Here is a 19,828-nt window from a genome sequence, read left to right as displayed (position 1 = left end):
AGTGGGGATGTCTTGGGATATGACAAGTCTACACAGTAACTGATAAATGTTTCACTGATACTCTACACACACTAGTGTGAGAACAGAAGGGAGTTCTGATTTCACAGAAAAAAAGGCTGGTGATTTCTTACAACCATAACCTAGGAGGCTAGCCCAAGAAACCAGTAATGCTTTCTTTGAATGGGTGGTCTCATTTTTTATTCCACTTTTTGGCTATCCAAAATGGTTGAAATGGTTGAAACACTTGTAGATTCTGAGAGGATCAGGTGGCTAGCCACAGCCTGCTCTGATACAGGTGTAATTCTGATATAGGCATAATTCTGATACAGGTATAATTCTGGGAGGCTCTGGATATAACTGTGTCCAGGGTGAAAAACTGACCATCACTCAGACCAATATAGAAGAAATTCTTAGGGGAAGAGCTGTGGGCAAAATATTACAGCTCCCAGTGACATACTGGGAAGAAGAAAAGGCTTCCCCCATACTGCTCCATCTGATATTTTCCAGTTCTTTCCTCAGTGGATCTCAAGTTTTCATCTGTTCTCTGGTTATGAAGCAGGCCCCTTCCAGGGGTGACAACTGATACCATCTGCATAAGGGCAAAGTGCAAGTTGTGTTCCACAGGTGTTAAAATGTTAAGTCATACTCAATTGTAGAGGTCACTCAAATGAATCATGTCCTTGATGTTACCCACCAGGGAAATGCCCAGTGAGGCTGGTCCCAACAATGGTGACATTTGAAAGAGTATAGATGTTCATGTAGGCATGGGCCCATCTCTTCCTAAGTGAATTCATTCAAAATTCAACAGCAGAAGGAAAATTGTGGTGGATATCAAAGAAAAAGAGGGCTTCTGGAGAGATGCTTTTGAAGTTAAACCCATTGGCAAAGCACCAGCTGAAATGCAGCCCCCTCATTGCACTATGTTGTGAAGTGACTCACCCTTCTGGTTGCTGCAAAGCATTCTTCATAGCTTTGATTTGCTGGAAGTGACAGGACATGTCGGTGGCCAACACCATCTCAATCACTAGAGCTCTCAATTCCCTTTTGGATAGCATCACAATGAGAGCAGCAAGGAAAGAGAAGCACAAAAACCAGCATCAGAGACACTCCAGTGTCTTTCTTGTCTATCTGCAAATTACTGACAGCAATGCCTTTGTATGTAAATCTTTACATTATTCCTCTTTCAGGAATGGGAAGAGGATGAAGGATTTTCTGCACAAACACAGGAATGGGAGGGATGCAAATGAAGCCAGGTGGCTGATTCCTGGTAAGACAAATATTAGATGTTTTCTGAAGAGCACATTGGTATTAGTACTCCTTTTTCAATTAAGCACAAGCTTCTTAAATTTTTTCTTTTATAGGGAATTCTTAGAAGGAAGGGAAAAGACTGTTTGAAGCCTCAGAATTAGGTAATTTGATTCAACTGGTCAATATGCATGTTTAAAGTTGAGTCATATGGTGGAAAATCACCATGTTAAAAGAAATTGCCTAGTATATATGATGCATATATGAAATAAAGACCTTTGACAACCTGCACTACTTCCCTGCTATTATTAATTCAAACTATTCCTGTATGAGTTTTTGTTAAGCAAACTTGGTATCCTGTTTTTTGTCTGGAATAGAGTTAATTTTCTTCTTAGCTGGTACAGTGCTGTGTTTTGGGTTTAATTTGAGAATAATGTTGATAACACACTGATTATTTCATTGTTGATAAGTAGTACTTACTACAAATCACAGATTTTTGAGTTTCCCATACTCTGACAGTGAGCAGGTGCACAAGAAGCTGGGAGGAGCATAGCCAGGACAGTTGACCCAAACTGGCATACTCTATACCATAGAACGTAATGCCCAATATATAAACTGGAGCCAGCGATCACTACTTTGTGACAGACTAGGCATCAGTCAGCAGGTGGTGAACAGTGGTATTGTTCATCACTTGATTCTCTTGGGTGTTATTTCTCTCTCTCTCATGTTTTCATTACTCTTATTATAATTATCATCACCATCATCATTAGTAGTAGTATTACAACACTTGCTTAGACTTTCTCTGAAGATGACACGGATGTCCTAAACAGTTTAAAATACCAGAATGTTCTGATCTAGCACAAAATACAAATTTCTTTTATCTCAGTTCAGGTCTCTGCAGATTAACAGGGGAAGAACAGCTCAAGGTTAGCATACCAGCTCAGGATTTAGAAGATTCAGAAATGGGTCAGTGTTAGAGACTGAAATATTATCGTTTATGACTTAAACATTTTCTTAAAGGACTTTTAAAACTGTATTACAAAAGCTGCAAAGAAGACTACTGCACCCTGAATGGGGCCCTGACTGAAGCCTTACACGGCTCACTGATGAAGATAAGATAAAGTAACAACTCCGGGCTGGGGACATTCACAAAGCACAAGCTTAACACCTCCAAGGTGGAGACCACAGCCTCAGGGCTATCAGCTGCCAGGCTTGCACAGACTCCCTGCACCAGAGGGTGGAGGGAGGAGAAGCTTTGGGTGTGTGTTGGAAATGCCTCTGGTCAGAGGCCCAGTCACTGCCCATCCTCCACTGTGCAGAGGAACCCAGCTGAGGGCTCCTCATGGGAGGAAGGGGGGTGAAGGAGGGGGGAGAAGTTTATCCACAGCAGAAGGGGATAACATGGCCCATCACAGGGGCCCCTCTCAAAGGGGTCCCCAGACCCTGCACCAGAAATGATGCAACAGACCCTGAGTGTTGCAAGGGACAGTGTCAAGCCAGCCCCTGCAAGAGGAGGCACGTGGGCGTTCCCACGTGGCCCAAAGTGTATATTAATCCATGGGATTCTGTACTCCTCAGCATGGCGTGGCATGGCGTGTGGTGGCGCGTGGCGGCGTGTGGCGGCATGGCCACGGCAGCGACCGGGGACCCTCACCACCAGCAGACCAGATGGAAGGGAGCAACGAGATGCTGTTGGGACCCTCGGATGGGTGATATGCTTCCATCTAACCCTGTCACCTCTCCCTGTTCCCCCACCCCCCACGCACACTTCTTTTTTCCATTTCTTTCTTTCTTTCTTTCTTTCTTTCTTTCTTTCTTTCTTTCTTTCTTTCTTTCTTTCTTTCTTTCTTTCTTTCTTTCTTTCTTTCTTTCTTCTTTCTTTCTTTCTTTCTTTTCTTTCTTTCTTTCTTTCTTTTTTTTCTTTCCTTTCTTTCTTTTCTTCTTTCTTTTTCTTTCTTTCTTTCTTTTCTTTCTTTCTTTCTTTTCTTTCTTTCTTTTTCTTTCTTTCTTTCTTTTTCTTTTTCTTTTCTTTCTTTCTTTCTCTTTCTTTTTTTTCTTTCTTTTTCTTTCTTTTCTTTCTTTCTTTCTTTCTTTCTTTCTTCTTTCTTTCTTTCTTTCTTTCTTTCTTTCTTTTTCTTTCTTTCTTTTTCTTTCTTTCTTTCCTCTTTTCTTTCTTTCTTTCTTTCTTTCTTTCTTTCTTTCTTTCTTTTCTCTTCCCTTCTCTTTGCCTCTTTTACTATTAAATAAGATACATCCATTTTTTGGCATCAATATTTAATCTCATTTGGTTTTAATCTCGTTTCTGGGAATATTTTGAACCTTCTAAGTTCTTTCCGGTTTATGCACAGAGACTTAGCTTTCTTTGCTTCTCTGGGTTTAAACCGGATTGTAACAGTCAGCATTCATTTAAAAATAAGTTACTATTCTCCTTTTCATGAATGTCTCATTAAGTCTATTTTGATAATTCCTCTCTTGCCTCTAGTAGCTGTGCTCAAATTCCAGTCCCAGGCCATCACTGTGAGACCCAAGACTGCTGTGCTTACCTGGTCCCATGGATGGCACATAATGATGCCTCTCCACCACCGGAGTTCTGCAACACTGATAGTATCAGTTGGCCTTGGTTTTCACCCCCTATAACCACCTCCTCCTCCCAACCCATAAGTACAATCAGTTGCATAGTCAACATTGCAGCGTTCCAAATAATTATATGATGGATGAAAAGTAATTAATTTTAAATTATTTCACTTTCTTTTTTGGCAGTTCTGGTCAGTTCCCAGCAGCACAAATGTCTCTGTCTACACAACCAAGAGACAAGAACCTGAATACATAGAAATTTACTTTTATAAGTTAAGAGTGTGATAATGCTGTGGGAACAGCAGACTTCACTACATCCTCTGGACTAAAACTCCATCATACTGCTCTGCATGGGCTACTTTGTGTGTAGCTTATTGCAGTAGGAATACAAAAGCAAAGGGCTCAGTTCAGGCAAATGAGTCAGTGATTGCAATGCAAGAATGTACATATGCTTACAAACACACAGATACTACTTTCCCTTTTATAGGTGTAAATCTGGAATATGCACATCCTCTGACCTCTGCACATATTTCAGATCATCATTTTCTCTGAAACAGAGATGAAAAATATTTCAGAGATGGTAAAAAATAAAGGATTTCACTACTGAAAAATTCTTATTTGTCACTTCAAACAACAGGCATCACAACAGCATGTGACTTTGAAAATTCATAGGTAAAAGTTATAGCTAATGCATGAGATTTCAAAATATGTAACATTAGAGGATTATAAGTTTGTGCATTTGTTGCTAGGCTGATATAATGCTGAAATTCATTACAGAGAGAATTGAAGATAGATATTTATGACAGCTGGTTAGGGGTCAGCTAGCTCTGACCAAGGAAGCTGTGACTGGTCCAGAGAGATGGTCCCAAAAGGAATTGCCTTCCTGAGGTCCAGTGTCTTCCCTCAGCTGCTAGCTAGGAGGGCCCGTGCAGAAGTGCTCATGATTTCAGCTCAGCTCTGCAGGGCAGCCTCCAGGCCAGACCAGGGAGAGAGACAAGAGGCTCGTGTAGCTGGTTCCGCATGGAGTAGCGGTTCCGCATGGAGTAGCTTTATTGTTGGTCCCGTACTGCTGGCGAAGGGGAGCTAGGACAAGCTACTCTCATCATCTCTCATCTCTCTACTCTCTCTCATCTCTCTCTTCATCTACTCTCTCCGCAGGGCAAGACGAGGCTAGCTTTATAGGATAACAGGGGAGTAGAATACAAGAGGCTAAGGCCCAATAGGATATACAAAAAGATCTGCCATAGGATCTCCCAGAGGAATTCTGGTCTCATCTTCTCGCCATAACTGAAGAGTAGCTGCCTTTCCAGGGAGTCCTGCTGGGAGATTGCTCAATCTCCTTATCTCAGCAGACGTCCCTCCAGGGCAGTGGTTGGGCATACCCTACAGATATTTATCCATTTCTTGGTTTTGCATCTGAGTCAGATTAGAGCCTCGATACACACAGCTGTTATTTTTGCTCTGACCATCTTGAGCACTTTGTTTCTGCATCATCTTCAAAGTCTGCCCTACACATTATCATGCTGCACTCTGCGTGCTGCCTAGCAGCTCTGGCTAAATAGAGCTGTCTATATAATCTTGTAATATTTTACAAGATCTGTTTCCACTGAAGTGTCTCTTGACTATATTTAATTATTCTAATAATACACAAAAGCCTGCTAATATTTTACATTACATACTTTCAGAGTGATCTGGTTTTCATCTTTCTATTAGAGAAGCACAGTATATAAAAGTAGAGGAAAAGCAAGTCAGCTCAAACAGTTCTTCCTGAGTCTTAGTGATCAAAGTGTAAGCACATTCGGATGCAAGCATTCTTTGCCAATGTGCAGAGTAGATGCACTGCATCTTTAGTTAATGAGACATGGGAGGAAAAATGCTTCATCTAAAAGGTAGAAATCAAACATAGAAAGCAGAGCTTTGCTGTGAACACTGTCTCTATGGAAAAATAATGCTTCTGTGAACTCCATAGCTCCTCTGGTTTTAAGTTCTTTAACCTCACAGCCAGTAGGTAGCAGGCCATGCTGTCAACTATCTTTTTACACCTTGGTTTCTAATCGACAGATTTATTTGGTTTGTTCCCTCATGGAGCCATGGAGTTGACTGGCAGGTATCCAGCACAGCTTACAGGAACCCACACTTGCAGCAAACCATGGAACACGCTAAACTGATAGGCCTGGTGCACCTCAAGGAATTCATTATCAACTTCACTGAACATAAATAAAAGCATTGGGACTTTTTCATATACTTTGCTTTGGTTTGGTTTATGGGGGTTATTTTCGGTTTGGGGTTTCTTTTTTCCTTTTTAGCCTGCTATATTCTCCCTCTCAGAGTAAAAGAAGACCAAATCACTCCAACGCTTACTCATGTATTTTCATGTCCTTCCAGGCGTCTGTTCTTTAACACTTGCCTTGCTTCATTGTGCACTGAGACAGAATAAAAAACCCCATTTATTCCTGGTGCATCACAGGCTAAAATTAAATAGCAGTCACCCATACAGGTGTTCTTTTTCAGATCAGGAATACAAACCAAGATTGCTTTGTTTATACACTCCATTATGTCAGTTTATGGAAAGATAAAATCAGAGGTAATAAAGATCATTTCAGATGTGTATGCATTGTTGTTTGCTTGTCCTGGTCTGGGCTGCTACTTCTGGAGGCTTATTAATAATCTCACCCAACCCGTTGGGGGAACAGGATGGGATGATATTTCCCAGCCTTTCACCTCCTTCTACCTCTTCAGGGCTAGCACATCACTTTTTGAGACTGTTGAATTCCTTCTGGATGTTAAGACATTATATTCTTGTTGCTAATTCTGCTATGTCTCCTGTGTACAGCTCTACAACATGTTTAGAATCAGGGCTGAGATTGCTAGGGAGGTTGCCCAGAGATCTATCCTGGGGGTGAAAAATCCTGAGTGGCATGGAATGTGGAAGGATATAGGCCAGATTTTGAAGAAATTCCCTAGTCCAGTGGTTTGGAAATTTCCCCCTGAACAAATACAGAACTCAGAAAAGGTAGCAGAATATTTAAAGGAAAATTACAGTGGCAGTTTCAAAGAGGGGCAACTGATTGCACTGTGCCGGGCCCTGGATAATGCTTATTCCATGCTGCTCATTACTGCACAGCAGCACCTACAGCTGGAGGGGAAGGGGAACAAATCAGCAGACACTCCTGTCACTCAAGCTACAGTTAAACCAGAAGGGCAACCTAAACCAGTAGTAGCCACCTGTTGGGGTTTTAGTTAATCTTAGTTTTTTCCTGTTAAAGGAATTTTCTCCCATATGCATGTTGCTAGGGGACAAATAGCTGTACTTAAGAAAGACAAAAAGGGGGGTGGGGCGGGCCTGGCTACTCCTTTGTTTACACCGGGGTGTGGGGTTCAGTTCGCTCTCAGCTTCTGGAGAGAGAAGCTGCAGAGAAAGGAGCTGCTGGTTCTTCTTTTTTTTTTTTTCGGCCGTTTTTCTTTCTGCTGGAAACAACGCTGGGATCCCAAAAGCTGCTTTCCCTGCCTTGCTGGAGGCCAGGCTGTGGCCGCCCTGCCCCTCTGCTGCTTCGAGCTTTCGCTGCGTTGTAGCCGTGCTGTCCCTGCCTGCGTGGACCTCCAGGGGGTTCCCCTTTTGGATACATCTCGTCTGCCACCCGGGATTTGTGTTTTGTGCCTGCCGCTCCAGCCTGCTGCTCCAGCCTGCCCGCTCCAGCCTGCCGTTCCAGCCTGCTGTTCCGAGAGCCCGGGATCGGCTGCCCAGGGGGTTTGTGAAGCCTTTGTTCCATCCCTCCCGGGATCCCGGGGCACCGGTGCCGCGTGTTTTCCCGAGCTCGCTCCGGAGCACCCCCTGCAGCCGCGGGGGAACCATCGCACCTGCCCTGCTCACCGGGAGCCGCCAGCGCCCCTGCCGGCTGCGAGCGGAACTGCACCCGAGGGGAAAGGGCCTGACAGCCGAGAAGGCTGGGACTGGGTTTGTGTTTGCTGTTACTGCCATAGTTATTGTTGTTTTGTTTGACTGGTTATATACATATATATATATATATATATATATATATATATATATATATATAGTAAAGAAGTGTTATTCCTATTTCCCACATCTTTGCCTAAAGGCCCTTGATTTCAAAATATAATAACTCAGAGGGAAAGGGGTTATATCTGCCACTTCAAGGGAGGCTTCTGCCTTCCTTAGCAGACACCTGTCTTTCAAAACCGAGACACCACCCCTGTCCAGAGGAGGAAACACAAGACCAAATGCATTTGCCTGCTAGATGATGACGGGGAGGCAGAACCCTCACAGCTAGCAGAGGAATCAGAGCTGGAAGTAATCATCAAATCCCTATCCTTAGAAAGTCTATGCAGTCTGCAGAATAACCTCACCTGACGAACGGGCGAGTGTATATTGAGCTGGGTGATACAAGTCTGGGACACTGCAGGCGATGCTACAATTTTGGACGGCACTTGGGATTTCTGTCGTGTGATGTGGGTATCTGTTGGAGCCCTGGGTTTAGAGAATTTAGGTTTCTGGGATATAATTATATATATGTGTAACAGTATGGAGGATTTGGGGTGTAGATTAGCTCTTTTTCATTTCTCCTTCTTCTTCACAAATCTGAGTGCTCTGTTACTGGGTCAAAAAACCCGCACTGCAGATCATGAATAGATAGTTAAAATAAAGTAAAAACATATACATTATAAGTAAAAACATATTACTTGGTATTTCATAATTGGTCGATTTGGACTTTAAAAGGCCTTGAAAGTTAGAACTCATGGCTGTTTTCCACCCTGTTACCTTGGAGGCACATCCCTGTGCAGCTCTGCTACAGACAAGAAATAATAAACATCAATTAGAAGAAAAGCCTGGCATCTCCTGTGTTTTAATCCAAACTCTGAGTAAAAGAACTCTCAATTTCAGAGAGACAGAAATGGCAAAAAAGAGACAGAAACAAGAAACAGAAAAAATTAATAGGTATCAACCAGGGGATCACAAGAAGGCCCAAACTCTCAGCCTCTGGATGCGACTCTTAGCAATTGTGAAGGAGAGATACCTTTGCCAAGAACACCCCCAGCTGCATCAAGGCCCGTGGAAAACCACCAAGCAAGGAATCCAAAGCTTGAGAGAACTGGCTGTGATAGAGGTAATTTTCTCAAATAATGACCAACACACAAGAATTCCACACCCTGTACAACATTTATGTAGTTGAAACTTACACAGCTTGGGACACAAGTGTACTCGCACTTCCTAGTGATGCTGCAATGGAATGAGGAAAATAAGACAGCAAGTACTATGGCAAGAAGGCTACAAACATATGAAGACACTGTCCACATCCCAACCTGAGCCCAAGTCTCAGCCTTGGAAAGAGATCTGACCGAGTATATGTGGAAATTGGAAGAGAACTGAAGAGAGGTATCAGAGAGCCATCAGAAAGCCATCAGAAACTCAGAAAGGAGCTTAGGAAGGGCCTTTTCCATGTTTCACCAGTACAGACCAGAATCCCTGCTATCTGAAGTAGGTGTTCCCCAGCTAGGGAGAGGGAGTACACCACAAGAGGCAACCTTTTGTCCTTTGTGAGCATGGAGAAGACATGAGAAGATGGGATGAAAGACCCACTTCCGTCTTAGCAGCACGGGTACATAAACTAAAAGAAGAAAATACTAACAAAGGAAACTTGGCAAGAATGAATTTAGCTCCAGTTTCCTGTGAGTGTCTTCCTAGGCAGAACAGAAGTGAAGATGACATGTCTGATCCCCTTGAAGGGACCTCCAGAATGTATGCCCAGGGAGTAAATGATAGCCAGAGCTAGAGGGGCTCTGCCTCTAGCCTGACAGAGACATGGGAAAATTCTGTCTATTGGATTGTGTGGATCCAATGTCCTGGCACATCAGAACCACAAAAACACAAAGCTTTGGCTGACACTGGCACGCAATGTACTCTGATACCATCATGACCTGTTTCCATTGCTGGGGTGAGAGGGGGGCTCAGCAGCTGACTGTTGGAAGCTGAGGTGACCTTGACTGGGAAGGAATGGAAAAACTCTCTATTTTGACTGGTCCAGAGGGTCCATGTATTCTTGGTATAGATTACCTCAGGAGTGGTTATTTCAAAGACCCAAAAGGACTTCGTTGGGCTTTTGGGATAGCTGCTGTGAAGACAGAAGACATTAAACAATTGAATACCTTGCCTGGTCTTTCAGAGGACTCTTCTGCAGTAGGACACCTGAGGGTTGAAGAACAGCAGGTACCAATTGCTGCCACAACAACATACCATCGACAATACCACACCGACCGAGACTCTATGATTGCCATCTATAAGATGATCTATGGAGATCCAGGGAGTGGTCAGCAATACTTGCTCACCATTCAATAGCCCCATCTATCCTGTGCAAAAGTCTAAAGGAGAGTGGAGACTGACAGTATACTAATCATGACCTGAATGAAGCCAGATTGTAAGCCCTCTCTACCTTGTGACCTTGTGACATAAGAAATTATTTCATGTGGGGCCTTGAACAACAACAAGACTTTTAACAGATCAGACAAGAGATTGCCCATGCAGTAGCCCTTGGGTCAGTCAGGATGGGACAGGATGAGAAGAATGTGCTCTACACTGCAGCCAGGGAGAATGGTCCTTCCTGGATCCTCTGGCAGAAGGTACCTGGAGAAACTCAAGGATGACCTTTGGTTTCAGGGATACAAACGATCTGAGGCCAACTACACCCCAACAGGAAAAGGGATCTTAGCAGTTTATGAAGGGGTTTGAGCCAACTTAGAAGTAATTACTACCAAAGCACAGTTCATTCTCACACCCTGACTACCAGTGCAGGGCTCAATGTTTAAAGGAAAAGTGTCTTCCACATATCATGCCACTGACGCTACATGGAGTAAGTGGATGGCTCTCATCACACAGCAAGCTTGGATAGGAAATCCTAATCACCCTGGGTTCTTGGAAATCATCCTGAACTGGCCTGAAGGTGAGAATTTTTTACTATCATCTAAAGAGGAACATGAGTAGGTGACACAATGCTGAGGAGGCCCCACCATATAACCAGCTATCAGAGAGTGAGAGGCGATACACCCTTTCCACTGATGATTCTTGCTGTATCACAGGGTCTAATAGGGAATGGAAAGCAGATGTACATTGCTGACCGGATAGAGAAAATGATCATGGAAGTTCATCATGTGCCTAAGAGCCAAGCCGATGATGAGAATCACAGCAATTAACACATAGATCGGGCTGCCAAAATTAAAGTGGCTCAGGTAGATAAAGACTGGCAACACAAGGGTGAATTTTTTCTGGTTTAGTGGGCCCATCAAGTCATCAGGGAAAAGGAGATGCAACACACCAATGGGCTCGTGACCAAAGGGTGGATTTGACCACGGACACTATATCCCAGGTAATCCATGACTGTGAGACATGGGCTGCAATCAAGCAGGCCAAGCAGGTAAAGTCCCTGTGGTATGGGGGGCATTGGTCTGAACATAAGTATGAGGAGGCCTGGCAGATTGACTATATTACACTGCCACAAACCCACCAAGGCAAATAGTACGTGCTCACAATGGTAGAAACTACCACGGAATGGCTGGAGATGTACTCCATGCTTCATGTCGCTGCCCAGAACACTATGCTGGGCCTTGAAAAACAAGCCCTACGGCAACATGGCACCCCTGAGAGAATTAAGCAGACAATGGGACTCATTTCAAAAATAGCCTTAAACACCTGGTGCTAGAGATCAACGGTGTTGAGACCATTGAGCGGGTATATCATATTCCATCATGTACCAGCTGCTGGGAAAGTCACATTTAAGAATATGTAGAAGGCACTGTGCGTCACATAGGATTTCACAAATTGCTTCCTCTCCCATGAAAAAGACCATGGGGCTGGAGTGTTCTTGTCTAGCACACTAGGCTATTTTTAAATTATCACCCCTTGAAATTCACTAATCCAGTAAAAACAGAAAACTGTCATCCTTTAAACTGTCTGCTATTAGAAAGTTAATCATGGGCTCATTTTGGCAGATAAATCATATATTTCATGAGGCTTATTTTAAATTGCAGCTTCTTAAATCTCCTTGGCATATATAGTAGACTGATCTATGCCCCCTGGACTGAATTATGTTTTGCATTAAGTCCCATTTATAATTTCCAGACAGGAAGTGTTAAAAGTAGATAAAGGTTATATTTATGCTTTAGGATAAAGAAACAGCAGGCTAGCTCTCACTCAACTACATGTATACAAACTGTGTCACTGTGATACTTAGTAACTATATGGGAGTCAATTTGTATACTATAACCCAATGTCACAAAGTAGAGTCTCACTATCAGAAGTGAAAACTGAAAACAGGAATAAACAAGACAAACACCTTTTAACATTCTTTATCTTGTAGCATAGAAATACTAATATGTAATATACAATAATGCATATTGCTATTAAATCAGTGTAATACCAGTCTGTGGTGATGCTTTAATATTCCTAGGCAGCTGCCATGCTCATTTTTACCTCCAATCATCCTTTGAGAGATTACATAAAATATTCATCTCTTCATCATCTTGCAAAAGACGATACGCCGCACTAACATGGTGATTTTCAAGCACAGACCGGTCATTATATAGAATGGCTGAGTCTGACCTAGCATTTAAAAGAAAACATAGGAAAGGTTGTTTCTTCCCTGTCTAAAGACATTCAGAAGTTTTCCTTTGATCAGCTACAGCAATTAAGTCCATAGAACAGATATGAGCATTTTAAGTGTACTTGTAATACTTTCTTAATTGCTGTTACTCAGTAAAAGAAACCTAAAGATCAAAGCACTGCAAAATCTATTTCACTAGATGAGACTCATGCAACTTCCTTTTTAAATACTTGAAAACAAGTGCTGAAAGCTGTGAGAGATACGTAAACTTGGAGTAGAACCATGAAGCTTTTTCCCAGTTCTTATGTATGTCTCTCTGATACTAAAGTCTGACTGTACCCAAGTAAGCAATTGCAAGATGTGTCTAAATACTGTTTCCAGAACTGGCTGTAAGCAAGATATAACTGAACTGATTTCTGACATCTGTGCGCTAGACTATGCTATTTGGAAAGGCAATTGCCAGTGGAACAGAGTAAGACCAAAGGTACTTCATGCCTGATCTTAAGCCCTAGAGAAGAGATTTGTGATTGATGGCTGGATAAACTGGTCTGTAGATCAAGAAGTTAACAGCAACAGAGGGTGAATAAGTTTTGTTACAGTCCTCACTAAGAGCTGCTTCCCAGAGAGCACTGTATATTTTCATCCTCTGACACTTTACACCCTCTGATGTCCAATGTTAGAAAAATTGAATTATGACTGTCCTTCCTTGAATATTTTTATAAGTATTTGGAAAATACAGCAGATCCCTAATTCCTGTATGCATGAAGTTGTAAGAAGAGTAGTGTGGCTTCACCCAGAATAGAGATAGAGAGATTCTTTCTCCATTCCCAGTCTTTATTGTGCATATGTGTGCTTTATCCTATAAACCATTGTTGATGCACAGCATGATTCAGCTAACACACTACAGACATCTGTTTTAATTACAGACGTAATCTAATTTAGTTACAATGTTAGAAATGCCCAAGTGTGCAGTGTCAGCCGAGGACATTTAGACATTTTGTCCTTGCTACCGGTACCTTACTATTGTCAAAATAATACACAGATATTAGATGCCCAATTATCACTGAAACTAGAGACTTCATAATCTTTGCACAGTTCTAAATTTTGATGCCATCTTCATCTTATTTTCCTCTCTTCCACCAACACCGGTCCAGTCTAGTTTGTGATCAGTTAATTACTCTCTAGCAATTTATGATGCTTTAAAAAAATATTTCCCCACTCAAGTAAAAATAGTATGTGTAGTGTTTGTATCCACTGATGAATGCAACAAACATGGTTGAATGCCTGATTTATTTTGTTAATGTTTAATTCTTCAAATTCAACAAGGAGAAAAAACTGTAAAATTATAGTATCTCCTTCAAAACTTTATCTTCATCGAAATACATCACTCTATACAGCCATTTGTCTTGAAAACTTTACATGGAAATATTTTTGGACCTTTCTTTTTCCTGGTTATTGATATGAAACAATGCTCAGGAATCTAGAATACATGCATTCTATTATGAATGTCTGAGCAAGAGAAAATTAAATGTAACCTGAGGAATTGAACTTTCCTCCTGTAACACTTGAAAGCATAAGTTCCTGCACTTTTCTAAGGTGGCTATGCTGTTATTCTCCAAAGGTTTCCCTCTCCATTTCCCAACCCTTCATCACGATTTACAGTGGCCTCACCGTGTCTGGATGTGAAAATTGTTGGTGGTTCCAGTGTGCTCATAGTCATGTACTGCAGCTGCAAAAATCATAGCGAAGATCTCCAGCTCTGTCAGCCAGTGCTGAAAAGAGATTACAGTACAATCAGATAAATTGTAATTTTCTCAGGTTTTTGTCTTCTAAGATAAGTTATTTATCCTCTGTTGACAGTCAGTCTTGCATGCATACCTTTCCCCTGCAGCCTGTCAATTGTTTTAAAGCAAACTTCTCTGGTTGATACATAAAAGCCAAACCAGTGTTCATCCTGGACCTTCATCTAAATAAATTGAACTCAGCAAAATTGTTTCAGGAGCTAATTAGGCTTAAGGCATAGCAAGGGGAAACATATGCCCTTCTGAAAGAGCAATGTTTGAAGAAGTCAAACAAGGAAAACTCAAGAAAATCAAGGTTCATCAAGGGGAACTTGATGATATATGTGCAGGTAACCACATACCCCCAGGGTATGTATTTTCAGTTCAGTTTACCTGAGTAGCAGAGACTCAGGTACAGAAGAATGACACTATTTTCCAGTAGACTAAAAGTCTTCGTCACTCACTGAATCATGAGGAGAACAAGGAAGATACCCTCAAAAGATGTACATCTTGTTATTTATTTATTACTTTTAAAAACACTTGAGAAAGCCCTGAAGTTTGTGGGGTTTTTCCTAATTCCCTAGTCAATGCCTTTTTACAATGCTTAAGTCCCTTTTGCCTTAAATTTATAAATTATTCAGATGGTTTTAATAATTTTTATCTGAGTCAATAAATCATTTTATTGTCTGGTTTTCCACTGGTAGGCCACAAGGGAGTGTTGTTAACATCAAGCACTTTGGAGTCAAAGGTTTTAGACACTGTAGAAGCTGTAAATATTTGTATGAAGTGCTTAAATGTACTGCATTTAGAAAATAGCCTTTACCACAGTGATTGTCAAATACTTCTGTAACACCTCACTGTCAACCTGAAAACATTTTGACAGGCATTCATATACAAACTGGCTTTTAAGTCAAAGTCTGGCAAAGGCACTAAGGCTTCCAAAATCTATTCTAGACATCTACTATAGCTCAGGGACCACCACTGGTGTGTTAAGCATGTGCAGGGAAGCACAGGCAATAACAATGGGACGCTGCACACAGAAATCTGTCCAGCTCTTCATCTGCATTTCATAGTCATCTCTGCAAAACCAGTGAAGAATGGAGCAAGTCTGAGTATTAAAGATCCCCTTACATAAAAGATGTAGTTTGAAAATATAGCAGAGAGATATTTTGCACAATGTTACTCACTATAATCAAGGTAGTTCTTGGTTTGGGTTTTTTTCTTTTTATTTGTTTTTTTTTGTTTTAGAGTAAGAGAGCAAGGAGGGTAAAAAGTACAAGAAACTATCAGAAACAGAAACTACACTGTTTTCTCATATCTACACAATTGATCCAGGACATAACTAGAGAGCACTGATGGTAGAGAAGTCTGTCCAATTTTGTGTCCAGGTGTGACTTGTGAATAAGGAATGATTTCCAAATGATTAAGAACATTAATTCAACTTTCAAGCAACAATTTCTGGCAACTGCAATGGGGGGAACAAATGGAACTAGGGTTTCCAGGCTACATGTCTAGATCTGGACTTTCATTGCTAACTGTGGTCTGCCATTTCTATAAAGGAGAGACTGCAAATGATAGAAAAGAATCAGGGCACAGGTGCTCAGTAATAGCCAGAGCAAGCCTGTATTATCCATGCAGAACTCATCCAGGATACATTGAGCTAGTCCAACACATCCATTTCAGACCTCCTGGACAGCATCTGACAAGTCCCACACTAACAAGATCTCATGACCCAAGTCTTAAAATATCACTAAGGCAATGAGTCTTAGTGTTTGAGGTCTCCTACCTTGTTTCTTAAGACACATACAGGAGAAGTGCTGACTTGCATACCTTATCAAAGCATTACTTGTTGAACAATTTTGGGTAATGTAGGTTTTCAAACAGGGTGTATTAGATCTTATTATTAGCAGTATCTTGTATTAGCAGTATTAAGTATCATAACAGCATTTGAGGAAGATCACTCAACAAAACTGGAATTACAGCTGTGAACTGTTGGTAATACATAAAGCAGTGTAAGTAGAAAAAAGTCAAAATAGGCCTGTGAGTAACAGGAGGGAAGTAATTGGAACCTATCACTCTCTTTTTTCCTGCCACCAACCTTGCAAGAGAAAGCAAACAAGACAGCAAAGAGACTACAGAGAATGGATGCAATCTCCATCAAAGTGCTGACTTTACATTTCACTGCTTTGTGGTGGATTTCATCTTGGAAACAGCTAATTTTTAAAGAACAAAGCCATCAAGAACATCAGGGAACTGCCACAAAAGATGAAAAGAGCAAGGAAATGTGAATGGTTTTGATTTCTAAAGGGCTGACAAAACCAATCCAGAATAAAACCCTATCAAACTTGATGTGATGGTAGGAGGTCAGAAATGGCCGGGGGTAAAAGGCATGAAATACCAAGTATTGGCTTCCAGACTGAAAAAAAAGAGGGCAAGGAAGCATGACTGTCTTTAAAAAATATACAATAAATGTGAAGCATTAGCTACTAGGGTGGCTCATTCGCATGTAAACAAAAGGATTGATATATATAGAAAGAAGAAGGAAGAGGAAAGAGTAATGTTTCCAAATCTAACAAAAAAAAAGAATGGATTTCCAAATTGCTACAATGTAAGTAATTAACTAGTTTCCTTCCCAAGAGTTTCTGAACTTTTATTCCAAAGTAGATATTATTTTCAAAGCTTATGATAATCTGCTTATTAATAACAATAGACTAGTGGAGAAGATGATCTCACTTCCCTTTAGTACTAAAAGATGTGACAGAAGTCCTGTACTTTCACAGTTTTTCAGGTCTGCTACAGGAAATAGTCTCCTGTAATTCTTGTCAGTATCAGAGAAAAACTTCTTAAGCTTTACAATTTTCCCATCATTGTCCAGGTTAAAAAAGAAATAATGGTATTTAAAAACAGTTATAAAGATTAATCAGAAAACAAACCCAAAGAAAGTAATAATCAGAGCTGAATTACAGAGTTTAATAAAGGAAGAAATGAAATGAGCAAAAAGTGTGTCAGCTCTTGGAAGCTGTTCCTGCACATCATGCTTATATGCCAATCCTCTATGAGATAAACATGAGATTAATTCCAAATCCTCTTTCAACATTTGGTCTATGAAAGAGCCAAAAACATTGTAGTTCATACAGTAAAGTATAACAAACTAACTCCAAAGCATCATTCTGAGGGAAAAAATAACAGGAAAACTAATGAAATTTCAGGAGATGAGAGGGAAGAAAGATTTAATTGAAAATAAAATAAAACAAAAATGAGGGATGAAACAAAACTCTTCAGAGAGTTAATAAATAAAGGGGGCATGACAAAGGCAAATGAACCTTTGTCATGTGTTGTTTCTGAATGTGTAAAGACAAACCAGAAACATGTTTCTTACATTTAGGACCAGAATAAATTTTAACTATATAGCCTATTTTTTTTTAAAAAGCATTTTTTCCGCATTACAAATAACTAGTTAGCAAGAAAAATGAGGTTTTTTTTCCTACTTTTGTATATAATTTTTTCACAAGTAGTTTTCATCCCATTGGTGAAGAATTAAACCAATGGCCCTAACACACTTCTCAAAGCAATGTCTTGTGTTCCAGCATGCCCAGGTTGCTTGCATAATTATTGTAGAAGTGATTAACTAAAGAACTATATATACTACAGTAATGATAACATACTGATGTGAGCAAATCCTGGAAAGAGGAAAATGCCCCCTACATTTCTTTACTGTGTGTGAACATACTATGCATGTAAGAAGCAAGCCCTGCTGTGAGCAGGACATTAGGACTGATGACTGTATGTAGATACAAAAATGCTGCTAGCAAGGATTTTCTTGCTAGTTTCTAAGTCCGTGAGAGATTTTTCTCTCTCACAGAAGAGGTAGCAGAGTTATGTAAACAACCAAGCCACCTGCAACCTTGAAAAGTCTTGTTTATGGTATAGTAGAAAAATATTTTGACAATGGATGTTTTAGGATTTTAGCCAATCACCCCCAAGGGGTGGCTGATCCTTTGTCCAATTAGACTATGAAGAAAAAAGTCTATAAGAGTTTGTAAAATAATTCAATCAATCAATCTTGCTGCACAATTCCTGCCTGCTGGATCTTCTCTCCTCCTCCTCCCTATGGCTGCAGGACACGGTGATATACCCTAGGGCCCAGGCCTGCGGTAATATTTGGTGCTGCCCGACGTGATCTGCACTCGCTGATGTGTCCTGCTGCTGCGAGCCAAGCCGAATTCCTCTAGAGGTACGCTGTTCCCCTTCCCCCCTGGGACCGGGAAGTCCGACAGGACTGAGAAATGGCAAACAGAGGCTCACAAAACGACGCTGTGGTAATGGTCTGGAAAGGTGTGTTTAGTATAATGCACACCTCCATTCCTGAAAACTCAGTTCGGGAATTATTAGACTGGGCTACCTTAAAAGGGATTTCCATGGACAGAGATACTGCCCTGGACTTTGCCTTAGGGCAGGAACTTGGCTGCGCTGTCCGACACGAGCTCCCGACTGGGGAGCCAGAAACGTTAGAATTATACAAAACCTGGCGTTCATTATTTATCCTGCTGACAGACCTTGACTGTGACAGCAGGGCTGGATTGCCTATCTCGGTGATGAGTGACAGAGGAATGTCCGAGGGGGACCCTGCTGACCGGGCTTCCAGGGTAAATGATGGTGGATTCGGAAAACCCCCCCCGGCTCCACAGGCAGAGCCTGCGCTGCCTCACCCTGCACAGTTGCAGGACTCTGCGGCCCCCAGGGACCCCGCGCCGGCAGAGGCGGGGGGGTCGGGGCAGCAGGAGGGCACACAGCCTGCCTTGCCATTCAGCTCGGCAGCAGCCACGGCTTATCCAGGGCCGTGAATCAGCGGTTTAGCAACTTGGACGGCCAGAGCGGCTCCTAGCTCGGTTGCGTATGCACCTGGATCTAACTTCTTAGCCGGCCTAGCGCCGGGCCAGATTGCGCCGAGACTGCCTGGGTGTGGTCCGCTGCCCTCCTTGGTGCTGGACTGTTCTGCGCAGTCGCAGAACTGAGCCATTGACCTTTTAATACAGCATCTGCCCTTGCTAACAGAGTTACCGAACATATCCCGAAGGATGGAGGACCTGTTCAGCTTGCTGCTGCAGTGGATGCCAGAGCCACCCTGCCATGCGGGGCGCACTGAGCCCGCGCCGCCCACGGGAGACGCGGCTCCGAGCCAGGAAATGGTGCAGCCAGCGGCGAACCCGGAAGCAGTGCTGCCGCGGGAGAACCCGGAAGCGGCGGTGGCTGCGGAGACACGGCCGGGGGTGGCGGCGCTGAAAGCGGCCGGGGAGCGCGAAACAGCAGTGGAAGCGGCGACCGCGCCGAACGCAGCCACAGTGCAAGAGACAAGCGCGGCGCCGAGTGCAGCCGTAGCCCCAGAGACAGCGGCAGCAGCTTCAGTACTGGCTCGGTCAGGACTGCCCGAGACGGCACCCTGTAAAGAAGCTGCTGTTCAAACTGCAGCACAGCCAACTGCAGTCTGTACTGTCTTTTCTGCCTCTAGCGAACTTAGCCAAAGTGCCCCTCTCCGTCCATTTCTGTTCCCTCCCAGCACCTCAGAGTTGCCTTTGCCTGATGATTCATCGTCAGACAGTGAGGCAGATGAGGTTCTGG

At 42.3% G+C, this 19,828-nt stretch overlaps 1 protein-coding gene across 7 annotated transcripts in view; it reads right to left on the bottom strand.

Annotated features, from left to right (window-relative positions):
• The window catches only part of PDE1C (phosphodiesterase 1C), a 342,008-nt gene that overhangs the window by 44,554 nt on the left and 277,626 nt on the right, over positions 1–19,828 (bottom strand). For 6 of the 7 annotated variants that reach the window (XM_039548746.1, XM_010398574.4, XM_039548745.1 and 3 more), the window contains 3 exons: positions 14,100–14,200; positions 12,299–12,427; positions 940–1,041 (listed from right to left, as the gene is read on the bottom strand). In XM_039548746.1, coding sequence (XP_039404680.1) covers positions 940–1,041; positions 12,299–12,427; positions 14,100–14,200 — 332 coding nt within the window. The remainder of the gene's footprint in view (positions 1–939; positions 1,042–12,298; positions 12,428–14,099; positions 14,201–19,828) is intronic. The other variant, XM_039548747.1, reaches the window with a different exon arrangement.

Source organism: Corvus cornix, chromosome 2 (assembly GCF_000738735.6).
Source record: "Corvus cornix cornix isolate S_Up_H32 chromosome 2, ASM73873v5, whole genome shotgun sequence".
Classification (NCBI taxonomy): domain Eukaryota; kingdom Metazoa; phylum Chordata; class Aves; order Passeriformes; family Corvidae; genus Corvus; species Corvus cornix.
This window is presented reverse-complemented; position numbering and strand designations above follow the sequence as displayed.